Source organism: Hemiscyllium ocellatum, chromosome 18 (assembly GCF_020745735.1).
Source record: "Hemiscyllium ocellatum isolate sHemOce1 chromosome 18, sHemOce1.pat.X.cur, whole genome shotgun sequence".
Lineage (NCBI taxonomy): Eukaryota > Metazoa > Chordata > Chondrichthyes > Orectolobiformes > Hemiscylliidae > Hemiscyllium > Hemiscyllium ocellatum.
The window spans coordinates 13,256,102-13,273,774 of NC_083418.1; the positions used below are offsets into that span (position 1 = coordinate 13,256,102).

The 17,673-nt window shown below is 41.8% G+C and overlaps 1 protein-coding gene across 1 annotated transcript in view; it reads left to right on the forward strand.

The window, feature by feature from the left end:
- Positions 1 to 740: 740 nt before the first annotated feature.
- LOC132824527 (mucin-2-like) overlaps positions 741 to 17,673 on the forward strand; it is a 185,368-nt gene continuing 168,435 nt past the window's right edge. The window contains exons 1-3 of the mRNA XM_060839163.1: positions 741 to 820; positions 1,042 to 1,299; positions 4,511 to 4,625. Coding sequence (XP_060695146.1) covers positions 741 to 820; positions 1,042 to 1,299; positions 4,511 to 4,625 — 453 coding nt within the window. The remainder of the gene's footprint in view (positions 821 to 1,041; positions 1,300 to 4,510; positions 4,626 to 17,673) is intronic.

The following is a 17,673-nucleotide window of genomic DNA, read 5'->3' on the forward strand; positions in this document are numbered from 1 at the left end:
TGCAACGTGAGAAAAAAGATTTTCACACAGCAAGTAGTTAAGATCTGGAATTCACTGCTTAGAATGTGGTGGAGGTTGGTTAATCAAATATTTGAAAGTGTATTAGATAGTTATTTGAATAGAAACAATGTGCAAGCTTACAGGGACAAGGTAGGAGATCAATGCTAAATCAGAATGTTCATTTGGAAAGTTTGTGAAAACACAATGGGCTGAATGGCGACCTTCCAAATGGTAACAACTCTGTGATTTCTTGTTACATATTGGCTATATTATGCTACATGACCAGAATATGTCACAATTCACCTGGGTAACAGGGCTACTTGGTCAGGTGACATTGTAGTTACATGCAGAGCGTATCCCAAGTTACAACATCATTTGGACATAACATTTTTCTGCATGATATGGATGCATTACATAATAGCACTATTTGTACACATCGCATCTTAGCTTCTGTTCTCTAGATACAGTCTATATCACTTTATCATTGGTGAACTTGCACAAACTGCAATCCCGGAATCTCACTCCATATGGTTACTGAAACAGATGATGAACGGATATACTTCTATGAAAAGATCCACCCATTATATTGGAAGTAGCCTAAAATGTACATTGAAAATAAGAACCCTATCACTTTACAGCCACACCCTATCATAACTTTTATGGTCAACAGTTGGTTTAAAAGGTTTAAACTCTGTGTGAGGTAGGGATTCAGGTTTGGCCTTCACAGGACCCAGTCTACCATGGGTTCCTGGTGTATTACGATTTGGATTCTTATCTGGGCCATTTCATCCACCTCCTGTGTAGAAGTCAAACATGGTAAGTGTGAAAAATTGGGAAAAATTACTCTTTCTCAGGTGAGCAGAACTTCTCATCTTAATTGGCACTGTAGATGTCAAGAACGATGCAAAGAACTATGATCAACAAGTGTATTTTTTACTTTACTTTATCCCATTTTGTATGTGGAAAATCTAAATTGCAGTTATTTCTCAGTTTGTTTTTCTCCATCATTACTAAATGTTAGAATTTGCATTTTGCAGCTAGATTACCAAACCACAGAGATCATGTCTGCAGCACCTGGGGAAACAATCACTTTAAGACTTTCGACGGGAATTTTTATACGTTTCCTGGAACTTGCGACTATAATTTTGTGTCTGACTGCAATCAAGTGTATAAAGATTTCTCCGTTCATATTAAACGGACAATCTCTAAGGGGCATCCCAAGATACATTACATCACAACAACAATCAAGGATATTGTGATTTTTATGACAGCCAAAATTGTGGTCATCAATGGAGCTATGTAAGTTAATCAGTGAAATATTTTGTATTCTTTATATAACAACCTCAGTGAGGCAGTTTATGGATCTTGGGTCTCAGCCAACTTTGCTCACAATTTGATCTCATGATGCATCTTTATCAACAAATTTCAACTTTGAAAAATCAATTCTGAATTTTTGTACTGCTCCATGTCCTAAAATAATTGGAATAGAATTTTGTTGTCACCATACAGGAAATAATCTGGCAGGTACATCATTTATCCTGCAAACTTCTCAGGCTTTATTTTGGGGGGGTGATGCGATTATGTCCACTACTTGAAGATGAGAATTCATGTCATTGATTCCCAAACAGGCAATCTTCTGTGTGAACATTGACAGGAATGTCAGCAGCAACTTTATTCAACAGATATCATGGTAGGCTTAATTTATCCAAAATGAGAAAATGCAAATGTGAAATTTAGGATACGGTTTGTGCACTCATCTGCTCGTGAACCAACTTCTATAAAAAGTCAGTAAAATGTATCATACTCATTAAATCTGGATCAGTACATGACAAACTAAAGAATAATGGGGTCAACAGAAGGAAAATTAATGTATGGGAGTAATCAGGAAAATATTATGGATGACAATAGACCTTAGGAAGTCAATAAGTGGTTGGGCATCAGGGCATTCAGTCTCTGTGGATAAGTAGATAGTGTAGATTAACGGACATGAGTTAGTCACTGTGAGCTGAGTGTTACCAGAAATCAGAAGTGTCAATTTTGGTAAGTTTCTTGAAAGTTTCTGTCATTGAACCCTAGCGAGTTTTCTCATGCTATCTTCTTTGTACTAGTGGAAGTATTGGCCACTGCTGGGACCTCCTGTATTGCTGGCATTGGTCACGTACTGACAGCTGTTCTGCATATTCCTTGTCAAATGACAGGTTGGACAGTGAGAAATTGGCAGGGTCAAAAAGTGTGGTGCTGGAAATGCACAAATGGTCAGGTCGCATCTGAAGAGCAGGAGAATTGACGTTTCGGGTATAAGCCCTTCATCAGGAATTGGCTGACAGAGGCATGAGTAAGATGGTCACTGACTATGAAGTATGCCCTGAACCATTGATGCCTTGCATCCAAGATGTAGGGCTGGAAAGGAAAGCAGCAAGCTGGGGTCACTGCTGGTAATTGCTCTGGTTTTCATGGTGAGAACATGTCATTGTCTAGTTTCTATCCAGTAGTTGGCAGAATGAGAAATTGTATTTCAATTAGGCTAGATGACATGATAATGAGGATGTTAATACTTGCAAATCAGCTGCATATTGCTCACTAGCAAGTATCTCACCTTGCCATTCAACATTTGATTGGAAAAAGGGGCTTGTTGTTCTTGGTATCAGGAATCCCTGAACCACTGATCTCACACAATTCTCCCAATTTTCTCACCAATGCTAACATTTTTCAGTGGCGGGAAAGATTCCAGCATGTGTTGAATAGACATAGCACAGAATAGTAAATGCATGTGCATTGATGGGGATAGTTAGACAGGTGTGTGGACAGGGCAGCATTTTTGGGTCATCGGGAGATAGACATTCAGTTTGTATGGTCATACATTGGGAGAGTTAGCATGTGTCGAAAACATGAGTATGTGGATCGACTAGGCAATGGTCAATCTCTGAAGCTGGATAGATGGGGGACAGTTACTGTTCCTGCAAAGATGTTGTTGAGTCAATGTGTGCAGATGGACCAGGGCATTCTTAGTGGGTAAATGGAGACAAAGATTTCAGTATGTGTGGTTCTCCTTCACCCCATGGTCGCTGACCCATAATCCAGTCAAGCAATGTTTTGATTTTAAGATTCTCATTTTCACATCTCTCTATGGCTTCACCATTTCTCCAAACGCCTCCAGCTTCATAATCCTCTGTAAATATTTTTGTTCCTTTAATTCCAACAATTATGTATTCCCAAACATAATTTCTCCTCTATGGGAGCCTTGTCTTCAGTGCTCCAGACTCCAAGCTCTGGAATTCCTTTCTAACATCTCTCCATTGCTCTACTGTACATTCCTCCTTTTAAATATTTTGTAAACATATGCTCATTGATGGACAAAGGGACAGTCAGTTAATGTGGATGGACAGTCAGTTTGTGCTGATGGACAGAGGGAGAATATGATCATGTGGATGAACAGTCAGACTGTGTTGATGGACAATGGATGAGTCAGTTTATAAGGATGGACAGTCAGTTTGAGATGATTGACCAGAGGCCAGTTAGTTCAGGAGAATGGAGAAGGACAGTTAATTCATGAGGATGGACAGTCAGTTCACATGATTGAACAAGGGACGAGTCTATTCATGTGGGTGGATATCGAAATAGTGTGTAGAAGCTGAGCAGATAGCAGTTAAGTGTTTTTGACTGGACGCATTGTGTGGATCAGTGCTTACAGTCAGGCAGTATGAGGTCAGTTATGTGGTTGGACAGGGGAGACAATCAAATCTGCTTGTGTCTGAGTGGACGGCCAGCATGTTCTTGGGTTTAGTGCACAGACATCATGATAGTTTCCATTAACAAATAGCGAACAGAGTCTGTGCCTGTCAATGTCTTCTTCCCTGTCAACCATGCCTGCCATTATTCAGTTGTTTGGGTCAGTAAGTTCATTTTCCAATCAGAGACAGGTAGAGAGTTTGTAGAGTAAACTTCAGCCTATATTTAACCTCTGCTGGCAAGTTCACGAAGTATTTGATGAAATAATCAAGAGTCTGCTTATGCTGTGTCTAAATCATATTACACATAATTTGCCTTTGTTTAATGCTGACAGTACTGGATAAAACAAATCATATCTGCAGAAATCATCCCACTGAATTGTTGTAGTTTCAGAGGGAGAGCTGTGGTAATACCAAAAAAGCACAGAAGTGCCATTTATTACATTTTTCAAGGATCTATTCTCTCAGTCATTAGATAAATATAAATCCAACTCTCTCCTAGCAGAGTAACACTTATCCCTGTCTTTGGATGAAACCGTTTTCTAAGCAATATTGTTTTCTCTGAAGGCATTTGAAATGAAAGTGCTAAGTTAGAATCCTAGAAACAGTTCAAGCTCTGAAGGAGGTCATTTGGCCCATGGGAATTCTTAATAGCAAGGCACCTAGTGCACTCTGCTTCCCTTTCCTTAAAGCCCACAAATGTTTCCTTTTTAGCTAATTGCTGTTGATTTCAGAGGTTCATCCATTAGTCTAGTAATATGTATTTAACTTCTATTTTTCAGAGTCTCACTCCCTTACTATGGATCTGGTCTGTATATAGAACAAAATGTTCAATATACTAAGCTCTATGGAAAATTTGGATTGACTCTAATGTGGAACAGAGAGGATGCTTTAATGGTAAGTACACACATTAGATAGAGCTTCATAGCAACTTGAGAATTGTAACATAGTCTAGCATATTATCCTGTATGCACAGTAACAGATGTGAGGCAGTCTAGAGGGGAGGATACACATTACTTGTGGTATAAAGTTAGATAAGGACACGAAATGTTCATAAGGTCAATTACCAGGGAGGTGATGGTATGTTGGTGATGTCACTAGATTAGTCATCCGGAACCATGCTAATGTTCTGGGGCATGGGTTCCAATCCGCCTCCGAACCCATGGTGAAATTTGAATTCAATAAGTATCTAGCATTAAAAAATGCCCTAATAGTAATCATGTAGTCAATTTTATTTTCATAAATGCTCTGCAGGGAAGAACATCTGTTTCACTTAGGCTTACATGGGACTCCAGACCAACACCAATGTGGTTGACTTTTAATTAGGAATGGGAAATTCTCATCCCCATTTGGCATTAGGCAATTCTGTGTGCCCCAGTATCAACATCCAAAGGATTATTATTTAAGGAAAAACTGAACTGAACCATCTATATAAATACTGTAGCTATAATATTTAGATCAGAATTAGAAATTCAGGTAACTCATTGCCAGACTTCTCAAACTCAATACTCCATCTTAAACACACAAGCCTGGAATGTGATTGAATACTCTCCATTTGCCTGGATGAGTGCAGCTCCAACAATAATCAACTAGCTTGACATCATCCAGATAAAGTGCTCACTTGACTGGCACCCCTATTCACCAACTTAAACACTCACTCCTCTCATAACTGACAAACAATTGCAGCAGCATCTACTATTGACAATGTGTAATACAGCAACTCCTCAAGACTCTTGCAACAACACCTTTCAAATTGACAGCATCTACCACTAAAAGATCATGGTCTACAAGTATGCTATTAGAATTAGCCACCACTTTCATGCTGAAAAGAATGGACTTTAGCTGGGTGCAAAAGCATAAGCCGAGTTAATGTCAGACTCCTCCATGCTTACTGGCAGGGACAGCAGGTTTTCTTACAGGCCTACAGCCATGCCAACTATTTCATCGCACACTGTGTATCTTCTTCTTCTTCCACTATGTCAATCATCCCTGATTGATGTGTTAATCCAAGTCTTTTGCAGCAGAACTCTTGCAAAACTATGCTGTCTGTGATTTTGGTACCCACTCAACCCCTTTATCTTGCCTGGTTGCAGATTCCTTGTGCCTGTGTCTCACCAAGTGTAGCTTCCACCTTTCAACTTTCCTCTAAAATACATGCTGTGTTAGCATCTGAATTAGTAGCTATAATTGTGAAATTGAGTAACAATGCTTCTTCATCATCCATTTCTTTTTATAATTCGATCTGTTTTTTTCCCTCCACTGTTTGATCAGCTTTCCATTCCTAGTTATCTGAAAAGATGAAAGCAGTAAGCTACAGCTGTATAAGGGGAGACAGGGAATGTAGAAAATGTCTGGTCATATATCTGTAGTTAAGAAACAAAAGATTGTGGGATAATAAACGTGAAGTACTGCAAATACTGGAAAACTGAAAGAAATGCAAAAAGTGTTGGACAAACTCAGCAGGTCTGGCAGCATCTGTGGAAACAGAAACAGAATTAACATTTCAAATCCAAAGACTCTTCTATAGAACTCTTTTTTTCATGAATTTAAGTGAGAAGAGACTGATCAAGGGAGATAAAATAGGATGAATATAGGAAGAAATATATTCAATAGGGCAGAACAGGCACTCAGTCTCTGCAAGGTAGAACTCAGCAGACCAGCTGACAACAGGACTACCATTATTGGTAGATTTAATAACCTAGTCAGGGTTGGACCTGAGAGAACAGAGTGCAGCAAGTTCAGAAGAGACAAATTAAAGTGGGTGAGGGGAGCAGAGAAATGAAAGCAGCTGATGTTATGTCGACAGTTCTTGATGAAGAGATCAAGTGCAGGCAAATGGTTGGAGGGGTCCAGATGGAGGAGGAATATTGGAAATGGATGAAAGGGTTGAGTGAGGTGGAGAGGATTCCTTTCCAAAGAAGTTGGCATGGAGATGAAGAAGGTATAAAAGAAGTTCAGTGTAATGTTTTGCCCAAAATTCATTGAAGTGGTTTTGTAATTGGACAAAGTTAAGCCCAAATCTGAAGTCATATTGGACTCAAACAATTAACTCTGTTTCCCTCTCCACAAATGCTGCTCCACCTGCTGAGTTTCCCCAGCACCTTCTGTGTTTGTTCAAGATTGTAATGTAATTGGGAAGGGGAATTGAATGGAGAATTAAGTTTAGGAATGCTGTTATCATATGGTTTCATTCTTCTGGCCTCATCATTTGCAATCCCAATGCACAGGATATTCTGCTCCACAGGGGTAAGTACATGGAGCCATATCTAATCCCTTTGCTTGTCCTGTAAAAAGGTATGAGAGTGCCAGTGAGTGTTTGGATGATATGGTTGACATGGTGGAATAGCTGGTCATGTTTGTAAACTATGAGTGTGGATATCAGACTTGCAGCAGTGCTCAGTGTGCGATGGTGTGCTATGGCTATTAATGTTATGTAATGTATGGGTCATGATTGGTCATTATTGGTTGGTGAGTAACAAATTTCTGATGCATTAGTAAAATGAAGAGTTAATGATGCAGTTCTCAGGATATGACACTTGAAGATTTATTTATCGGCTTGATCACTCCTGTGAGGCCATTGAACTTTTTATAACACTGAAATCAGACACTCAGTTTGACTCCTGAAATTGACCTTCATGCCAAGCTGCTCCAACAACCCCAGAGGATGTCTCAATCAATGTTTGAGCAACCAACAGAAAAAAACAAAACTAAAGCATGTCTGAGTTAACTTGTGCTGGGCTTTTGGGAAGTCTGCTTTTCCCAGTTTCCCAAATACTTCCACACACTCAGAACTCATTTCCAGGCTAAAATCTGTAACTATTAATGAGTATATTGGTGTTATGGCTAGAACATAGAACATACAACAGTATAGCACAGGAACAGGCCCTTAGGCCCACTCTGTCTGTTCCAAACATATGCCATTCTAAACTAATCCCATCTGCCTGAATGTAGTTCTTCCATTCCCTGTCTATTCATGTATCTGTCTAACTGCCATTTAAATGTGGTTATCGTGAATGCTTCTACTACCTTCCTTCGCAGCATGTTCTAGACACTCTTAACATCTGTGTAAAAAAACCTGCCTTGCACTTCTCCTTTAAACTTAAACTTATGCCCCTAACATTTGATTTTTATGAAAATGTGAAAAAGACTCTGACCATCCACCCTTTCCATGCTCTTCAATCTTATATATTTCTATCAGATCATCCCTCAGCCTCTGTTGCTCTAGCAAAAACACGTGTGCTCTCCTGATAGCTAATATGCTCCAATCCAAGCAATATATTGGTAAACCTCTTTCTCACTCTCTTCAAATATCCTTAATGTAGTGTGGCGACCAGGACTGCAAAAAACTTCAAATGTGGCCTAACTAAAGTTTAATAAACCTGCACCATTACTTGCCAACTTTTTTATTCAATGCCCTGACCAATGAAGACAAGCATGCCATAAACCTTCTTTACCACTTTATTCACTTGTGATGTATGGAACTGTGTACTTGCACCCCAAGATTGCTCTGTATATCAATGATCCTATGAGTCCCGCAATTTACCATACATTTTCCTCTTGCATTTGGCCTCTTTAAATGCATCTGTGTCCAGATTAAACTCCATCTGTTGTTTCTCCATCCAACTTTCCATCTGATCAATATCCTGCTATATCCTTTGTCAACTTTCCTCACTACCAAGCTCCAGCAACATTAAGATTGACAAGTCGCCAGGCCCGGACCAGATTTGTCTTGGTTGCTTTGGGAAACGAGAAATGCAATTACTTCGCTACTTGCGAAGATCTTTGCATCCTCGCTCTCCACTGAAGTCGTACCTGAGGACTGGAGAGAGGCAAATGTAATTCCTCTCTTCAAGAAAGGAAATAGGGAAATCCCCGGCAATTACAGACCAGTCAGTCTCACATCTGTCATCTGCAAGGTGTTAGAAAGGATTCTGAGGGATAGGATTTATGACCATGTGGAGGAGCATGGCTTGATTAAATGCAGTCAACACGGCTTTGTGAGGGGCAGGTCATGCCTCACAAACCTTATCGAGTTCTTTGAGGATGTGACTAGAAAAGTTGATGAGGGTCGAGCTGTGGATGTGGTGTATATGGACTTCAGCAAGGCATTTGATAAGGTTCCCCATGGTAGGCTCCTTCAGAAGGTCAGGAGAAATGGGATTCAGGGGAATATAGCTGTCTGGATACAGAATTGGCTGGCCAACAGAAGACTGCAAATTAGTAGAAGGAAAATATTCTGCCTGGAAGTCAGTGGTGAGTGGTGTTCCACAGGGTTCTGTCCTTGGGCCTCTATTGTTTGTAATTTTTATTAATGACTTGGATGAGGGGATTGAAGGATGGGTCAGCAAGTTTGCAGATGACACAAAGGTTGGAGGTGTCGTTGACAGTATAGAGGGCTGTTGTAGGCTTCAGCGGGACAGTGACAGGATGCAGAGATGGGCTGAGAGGTGGCAAATGGAGTTCAACCTGGATAAATGCGAGGTGATGCATTTTGGAAGGTCAAATTTGAAAGCTGAGTACAGGATTAAGGATAGAATTCTTGGAAGTGTGGAGGAACAGAGGGATCTTGGTGTGCAGGTACATAGATCCCTTAAAATGGCCACCCAAGTGGACAGGGTTGATAAGAAAGCATATGGTGTTTTGGCTTTCATTAACAGGGGGATTGAGTTTAAGAGTTGTGAGATCTTTTTGCAGCTCTATAAAATTTTGGTTAGACCGCACTTGGAATACTGTGTCCAGTTCTGGTCACCCTATTATAGGAAAGATGTGGATGTTTTGGAGAGGATTCAGAGGAGATTTACCAGGATGCTGCCTGGACTGGAGGGCTTATCTTATGAAGAGAGGTTGACTGAGCTGGGACTTTTTTTCATTGGAGAAAAGGAGGAGGAAAGGGGACCTAATTGAGGTATACAAGATAACGAGAGGCATAGGAGAAAGTGAAGACTGCAGATACTGGAGATCAGAGCTTAAAAATGTGTTGCTGGAAAAGCGCAGCAGGTCAGGCAGCATCAAAGGAACAGGAGAATCGACGTTTCGGGCATAATCCCTTCTTCAGGAATGAGGAGGGTGTGTCAAGCAGGCTAAGATAAAAGGTAGGGAGGAGGGACTTGGGGGAGGGGTGCTGGGAATACGATAGGTGGAAGGAGGTTAAGGTGAGTGTGATAGGCCGGAGAGGGGGTGGGCGCGGAGAGGTCGGGAAGAAGATTGCAGGTCAAGAAGGCGGTGCTGAGTCTGAGGGTTGGGACTGAGAAAAGGTGGGCGGAGGGGAAATGAGAAAGCTGGAGAAATCTGCATTCATCCCTTGTGGTTGGAGGGTTCCTAGGCGGAAGATGAGGCGCTCTTCCTCCAGGCGTCGTGTTGCTATGGTCTGGCAATGGAGGAGGCCAAGGACCTGCATGTCTATGGCAGAGTGGGAGGGGGAGTTAAAGTGTTCAGCCACGGGGCGGTTGGGTTGGTTGTTGCGGGTGTCCCAGAGGTGTTCTCTGAAATGTTCCGCAAGTAGGCGGCCTGTCTCCCCAATGTATAGGAGGCCACATCGGGTGCAGCGGATACAGTAAATAATGTGTGTGGAGGTGCAGGTGAATTTCTGACGGATATGGAAGGATCCCTTGGGGTCTTGGAGGGAAGTGAGGGGGGAGGTGTGGGCACAAGTTTTGCATTTCTTGCGGTTTCAGGGGAAGGTGCCGGGAGTGGAGGTTGGGTTGATGGGGGTGTGGATCTGACGAGGGCGTCGCGGAGGGAGTGGTCTTTCTGGAACGCTGATAGGGGTGGGGAGGGAAATACATCCTTGGTCATGGGGTCTGTTTGGAGGTGGTGGAAATGACGAAGGATGATACGATGTATCTGGAGGTTGGTGGGGTGGTAGTTGAGGACCAGTGGGGTTCTGTCCTGGTGGCGATTGAAGGGGTGAGGTTCAAGGGCGGAGGAGCAGGAAGTGGAGGAGATGCGGTGGAGAGCACCGTCAACCACGTCTGAGGGGAAATTGCGATCTTTGAAAAAGGAGGCCATCTGGGTTGTTCGGTATTGGAATTGGTACTCTTGGGAGCAGATGCGGCGAAAGCGAAGGAATTGGGAATATGGGATGGCGTTTTTACAGGGGGCAGGGTGGGAGGAGGTGTAATCTAGGTAGCTGTGGGAGTCAGTCGGTTTATAGTAACGTCCGTGTTGAGTCGGTCATCCGAGATAGAAATGGAGAGGTCTAGGAAGGGGAGGGAGGAGTCTGAGATGGTCTAAGTAAATTTGAGGTCGGGGTGGAAGGTGTTAGTAAAGTGGATGAACTGTTCAACCTCCTCGTAGCAGCATGAGGTAGCGCTGATACAGTCATCGATGTAGCAGAGGAAAAGTTGGGGGGTGGTGCCAGTGTAGCTGCGGAAGATGGACTGTTCCACATATCTAACAAAGAGGCAGGAGTAGCTGGAGCCCATGCGGGTGCCTATGGCTACTCCTTTGGTTTGGAGGAAGTGGGAGAATTGGAAAGAGAAGTTGTTCAGAGTGAGGACCAGTTCAGTCAGTTGAAGGAGGGTGTCAGTGGAAGGGTACTGGTTGGTTCGGAGGGAAAGGAAGAAGCGGAAGGCTTTGAAGCCTTCGTGATGGGGGAATGGAGGTGTATAGGGACTGGATGTCCATGATGAAGATAAGGAGTTGGGGGCTGGGGAAGCAAAAATCATGGAGGACGTGGAGGGCGTGGGTGGTGTCCCGAACGTAGGTGGGGAGTTCTTGGACTATGGGGGATAGGACCATGTCAAGGTATGCAGAAATGAGTTCAGTGGGGCAGGAGCAGGCTGAGACAATGAGTCGGCCGGCGCAGTCAGGTTTGTGGATTTTGGGCAGGAGGTAGAAACGGGTGGTACGGGGTTGTGGGACTGTGAGGTTGGAGGCGGTGGATGGGAGATCCTCTGAGGTGATGAGGTTATGGATGGTCTGGGAGATGATGGTTTGGTGATGGGAGGTGGGGTCATGGTCAAGGGGACAGTAGGAGGAGGTGTCCGCGAGCTGGCGTTTAGCCTCAGCAATATAAAGATCGGTGATAGAGTCGATAGCTAGAGACTATTTCCCAGGACAGAAATGACTAACACGAGGGGTCATAGTTTTAAGCTGGCTGGAGGAAAGTATAGAGGGGATGTCAGAGGTGGGTTCTTTACACAGAGAGTTGTGAGAGCATGGAATGCGTTGCCAGCAGCAGTTGTGGAAGGAAGGTCATTGGGGACGTTTAAGAGACTACTGGACATGCATATGGTCACAGAAATTTGAGGGTGCATACATGAGGATCAGTGGTCAGCACAACATCGTGGGCTGAAGGGCCTGTTCTGTGCTGTACTGTTCTATGTAACTTTCATGTCATCTGTAAACTTACCAATCAGAAGACCTACATTTTCATCCAAATCATTTATATAAATTACAAACAGCAGAGATCTCAAAACTGATACTCTTGCTTCTAATATACATATAAAATGTTTTGTGATTCACCTTAAACCAAACCATGTTTGCCAAAGACATTTCATGGACTCTTTTAGCCCTCTTAATTCCTTGTTTAAGTTCTCTCTTGCTTCATTTATATTCTTCAAGGGCCTTGTCTGATTTCAGTTAAGTATTATACCTGCTTCTTTTTTTGACTTATCTTTCAATATTTTTTGTCATCCAAGATTCTGGAATCTTGCCATCCTTATCTTTCACCGTTGTTGTGGTTCTGCTCGCCGAGCTGGAAGTTTTTGCTGCAAACGTTTCGTTCCCTGGCTAGGGAACATCATCAGTGCTGTTGGAGCCTCGTGTGAAGCACTGCTTTGATGTTTCTTCCGGTATTTATATTGATATAAATATAAATACCGGAAGAAACATCAAAGCAGCGCTTCACACGAGGCTCCAACAGCACTGATGATGTTCCCTAGCCAGGGAACGAAACGTTTGCAGCAAAAACTTCCAGCTCGGCGAGCAGAACCACAACAACGGATACCCGAGCTACAAATCTTCAATCAGATCTTATCTTTCACCTTCACAGGAACACGCTGGTCCTGGACTCTGATGCACTGGCTTTTAAAAGACTCTGAAATGTCAGATGTGGATTTACCCTCAAACAACTGCCCCCAATCTAATTTCTACAGTTCCTGCCTAATATTATTGTAATTAGCCTTCCTCCAATTTTACCTGAGGTCCAATGTTATCCTTATCGATCACTATCTTAAAACTTACAGAATTATGATCACTGTCCCAAAGTATTCCCCCAATGAAACTTCAATCACGTGGCCAGGTTTATTCCCAAATACAACGTCTGGTATAGCCCCTTCCCTAGATGAACTATTGACATATTGTTTCAAGAAGCCCGTTTGGATGCACCTAACAAATTCTGCTCCATCTAAGCCCCTGGCACAAAAGGAGTCCCAGGCAATGTGGCAAGTTAAAATCACTCACAACAATAACCTTGTTGTTTTTATATCTTTCGATGATATGCTTACACATCTGTTCTTCTATCTCCCACTGGTTATTGGGAGGACTGTGGTATAAAACCTGATTGCACTTTTCTTATTCCGAATTCTACCCATAATCCTTTCCTGATCAGCCTGATACTCCAAGATGTCTTTTCATAGGGTAGCTATGACCTTCTCCTTAATAAGTAATGCAACTTCCTCTCCCCTTTTACATTCCTATCACATTGAAGCATCTAAACCCTGGAACGTTGAGCTGGCAGATCCACCCTTCTCTCAAGCCAAGTTCCTGTAATGGCCACAACAGCATTGTTCCATGTACTAATCCAGGCTCGAAGTTCATCTGCCTTACCTGCTATACTCCTTACATTAAAATAAGTACATTTCAGAGCATCTGTCCTGCCATGTTCATTAACCTGCCCCTACCTGTTCTTGCTGTTAGACTTATTTGACCTAACCTTCACATTCTCCTCATACTAAATACAACTGATTCCAAACTCCAACCCAATGGCAGAACGCAGACAGAACTTTCCCCACTTTAGACTTTCTGATAAACTGAAAATTATTGATGAAGTAGCTGAAGATGATTTGGCCCAATGTTCTACCTGAGGAACCATGGGCCCATTTTGTACAGTACTAGTGTCCCTACCTATGGGCCAGGAGACCTGGGTTCAAGTCCCATCTGCTCCAGAAGTGTGTAATAACATCTCTGAATAGGTTGATGAGAAAATATCTCCCCTGAATAACTACTGTGGAGATGTCTTCTGACTGGGATGATTGACCTCCACCAACAAAAGCCATTTTCCTTTTGTGTTAGATATGACTCCAATGAGGAAGTGTTTTCCACCAACTTCCATTAATCTCTCACCATGGGATAGCCTGTTTGTAAATAATGCTAGACCCACCAACTATGAGGGTACACATTGTGATATAACGGTACTTTCTCAGGGTACTCATACCATTGAGTTATCCCTCTAGAATCTTCCATCACTTTTGAAGGATTCAGAGGAGATCAAAAATATAAGTTATTGCTGACATGATGAATGGGTTCAAGTGTAGCAGATAGCTGTCTCATGAAATGGTGATTTGCACTGTGGCGGTTAACTCTGTGTTTAGCATTGCACGCATAACAGTCTGGCATGTCCATCTCTAGCACATTCTCTGCAGGAAAGATTACGGACTGAGAAAGTGAGGGATTCACTGGTCTCTGTTTTCTCATGGTTTTTGACTTGACTATCTCAATTTTTCCTTTCTGCTAACCCCACTAATGTTCTTGCAGACAGTTTGCCTCCAGAGGCCATGCCCACCAGCAACTGTCCCCCATTTGTCAGTTCAATGACCACCATCTTCATATGTCATTTACATGTGCCCTTGTAACAGGATGAAGTGACCCAGAGACCAATTCACCATACTGAAGGTCTTTGAGTGTACAGCCATCATCTACCTGATAAATTTGGCTGAAGCAGCAGGTGTTCTGTTCTGAGAAAGAATCATATTGGACTTGAAACATTAATTCTTTCTCTCTTTACAGATGCTACTAAACCTGCTGAGCTTCCCACCATTTCTGTTTTTATTTCTGTGCAGATGGTGTTTGCTTAACATCAAATGTATACCATTGAAATAGCACATGTCAGGACCTCTGCGTTGATGACCTCGCCTTGCCAAGAAATGTTAAAGCTATGCCTGAGACATTGAAATTGGAAACTCTTCCAATTAGGCAGTTTAATACTTGGCTGGGCGAGTGGTGTAGTAGAGAGGGCATTCGATTTCTGAATAATTAGGACCATTTCTGAGGAAGATGGGACCTGTACAAGTGGGACAGTCTTCACCTAAACAGTGACAGGATCAATCAGTGCTGGTGGTTTTGCTAGCACTGTTGGGTGGTGTTTAAATTAGTTTGGCAGAGGGGTCAAAACTTAAGGGAAAGCCTAAGCTATTGAGAGTGGGTGAGAGCTTAAAGAAAAAGAGAATCAAGATAGTAAATAAAAAGCAAGAAGTAGCTGAACTATGTAGCACTAAGATGAATGGAAACCAGGTAGTGACAGAAAAAGAGGGAATGTTTAAAAATAAAGGTTCTTCTGATAGAGTTGTTAGGATTCAAAAATAAGATATAAAACTAGCATAAGGGCACTTTACCTGAATGCTCATAGCACTCAAAACAAGGTAAATGAGTTGATGGCACAAATCTTTACAAATGGCAATGATTTAAAGGCCATTAAAGAGATGTGGTTGCAGAATGGTCACAACTGGAAGGAAAGGGAGGTGGTGTACCTCTGATATTTAAGGATGACATCAGAGCAATAGTCAGAGATGATAAAGGTTCTATGGAGAAAAAGGTTGAATCAATGTGGGTAGAAATTAGAAATAGTAAGGGGAAAAAAGTCACTGATAGGTGTGATCTATAGACCACGAACTAATAACGTCACAGGGGGCAATTTAGCATGGCCAATTCACCTGACCCGCACATCTTTGGACTGTGGGAGGAAACCGGAGCACCCAGAGGAAACCCACGCAGACACGGGGAGAACGTGCAAACTCCACACAGTCAGTTGCCTGAGGTGGGAATTGAACCCGGGTCTCTGGCGCTGTGAGGCAGCAGTGCTAACCACTGTGCCACCGTGCCACCCACTAAAACACTTAATGGGGGAATAATGATAGGTGCTCGAAGGTCTGTCCAATGTGTTTTCACTTTGAATAATTCAGTTTACTGTATTTGCAGTCACGTGTTTTTGTCTGTTATTACTTCTTTGGTTACGATACCTTACGAAAATCATTGGAGAGAATATCAAGGGTAACCGTGGTCTCCAAGGAGTCAGCCAATGGCATGTGAGGCACTTAAACTGGACATAATCTTTGCAATTTCATATAAGCTTCCCAACACACCAGTTTCATTCTTCAAGAATCCCTACTGTCCTTCCTTGTTGACCCTTGTGAGTTCCTCTCAGAATGACAAATTCATACACTGGCTTGCTCAGTTAGAATGCTGAGTTAAATCCTCAGTTTCCATGTTTTAATTATTCTGACAACCACAAGAATTTCTACTCAACTCGAAAGTCAGGTCTCCTTGACTTGATACCACTTAGAGGCTTCAACCCATCCCTGAGCTAACTAGACTCCTTTTGACAGTGAAAGTTTTGTCCAACATATCACCAAACAATAAGAAAAGCAAATCATATGTTGGTCTTTGTCAGAAGGGGATTTGAGTGTAGAAATAAAGATGATCTTGCTGCAATTCTATAGAATGTTGGTGAGACTGCACCTGAAGTGTTTTGTAGATCTTTGGCCTTCTTACCTATGGGAGGTTATCAATGGATTCCTGTACCAATGAATGGCTATTTTACATTGTCCTGCATTGTGTTCTGACTTGAATACACTCAAGAATTAATGTTTGTGCAACCTCAGTACTGCCTATAGAGGGACAGCAATGAAGGTTCATCAGACTTATCCTTGGGATAGTGGAATGTTTAATTAGAAGACGTTGAGGAACCCAAGTCTGTATTCTCTAGAGTTTTGAAAAATGATAAGTTTTCTCATTGAAACTTATGAAGTTCTTACAGGATGGGACACATTGAATATAGATAGGATGTTTCTCTTGACTGGTGGCTCTAGAACCAAGGAACATAATCTAAGTAGACAGATATTTAGAACTGAGGTAAGGAGGCATTTCTTCAATAAGTAATGGTGAATCATTGGAAATTCCGTACCCCAGAGGGCTCTGCAAGCTTAATCATTACGTTCAAGATTGTTAGTACTATGGATACTCATGACCTCAAAATATATGGGATAGTACAAAATATGGTGTCAATGTAGATGATAAGGCATGGTGTAATTGAGTGGTAGAGCAGTCATGACAGGTTAAGTCGCCGTTTCCTGTTACTATGATCCTATGTATATAAATAAGGGAAAGTGGAGCGAGAAATTAGCCGTTTAGAACAACAGCAAATTTTATTTGAAAAAGCTCACAAACATATAATCAAAGGAATAGTAAGGTTTACAAGTATGTCAGTGAAAATAGATTTGTTAAAGGAAAGGGAGAAGCACTACAATTGAAAAAAAAAGCCAAAAACTAGTTAAGACTTTTCTAATGCATCAGGCTTCATCAAAAAAAATATTCTTGAACTCGAGATGAATCCTGAAATGATTGAAAGCCATAAAAATTACTAGAGAAAATTGGAAATGTAGAATGAGTCACTGGGTTACAAGTTGAATTAAAATTGGTTGGAATGAAGAAAATACAAATAGGAGCTAAGGCTAGTTTTCAGGATTTTTGGGCCATTTCTATTCACTGTTAATCAAAGATTTAGATATAGGCCTACAGAAAATGGTGTCAAAATTGATAATTGATACCAAAAGAGGAATAATCATTAACTAGAAGGCCAAAGAACTACAAGTAATTTTACTAAGGTGAGAACTAAAAGGTGGCAAATGGAATTCAAATCAGAAAGTGTGATATGATTCATTTTGGGGAAAAAAATATCAGGAAATGTATAGAATGGAAAGTGGGTGAGTACTGCAGTGGAGCAGAG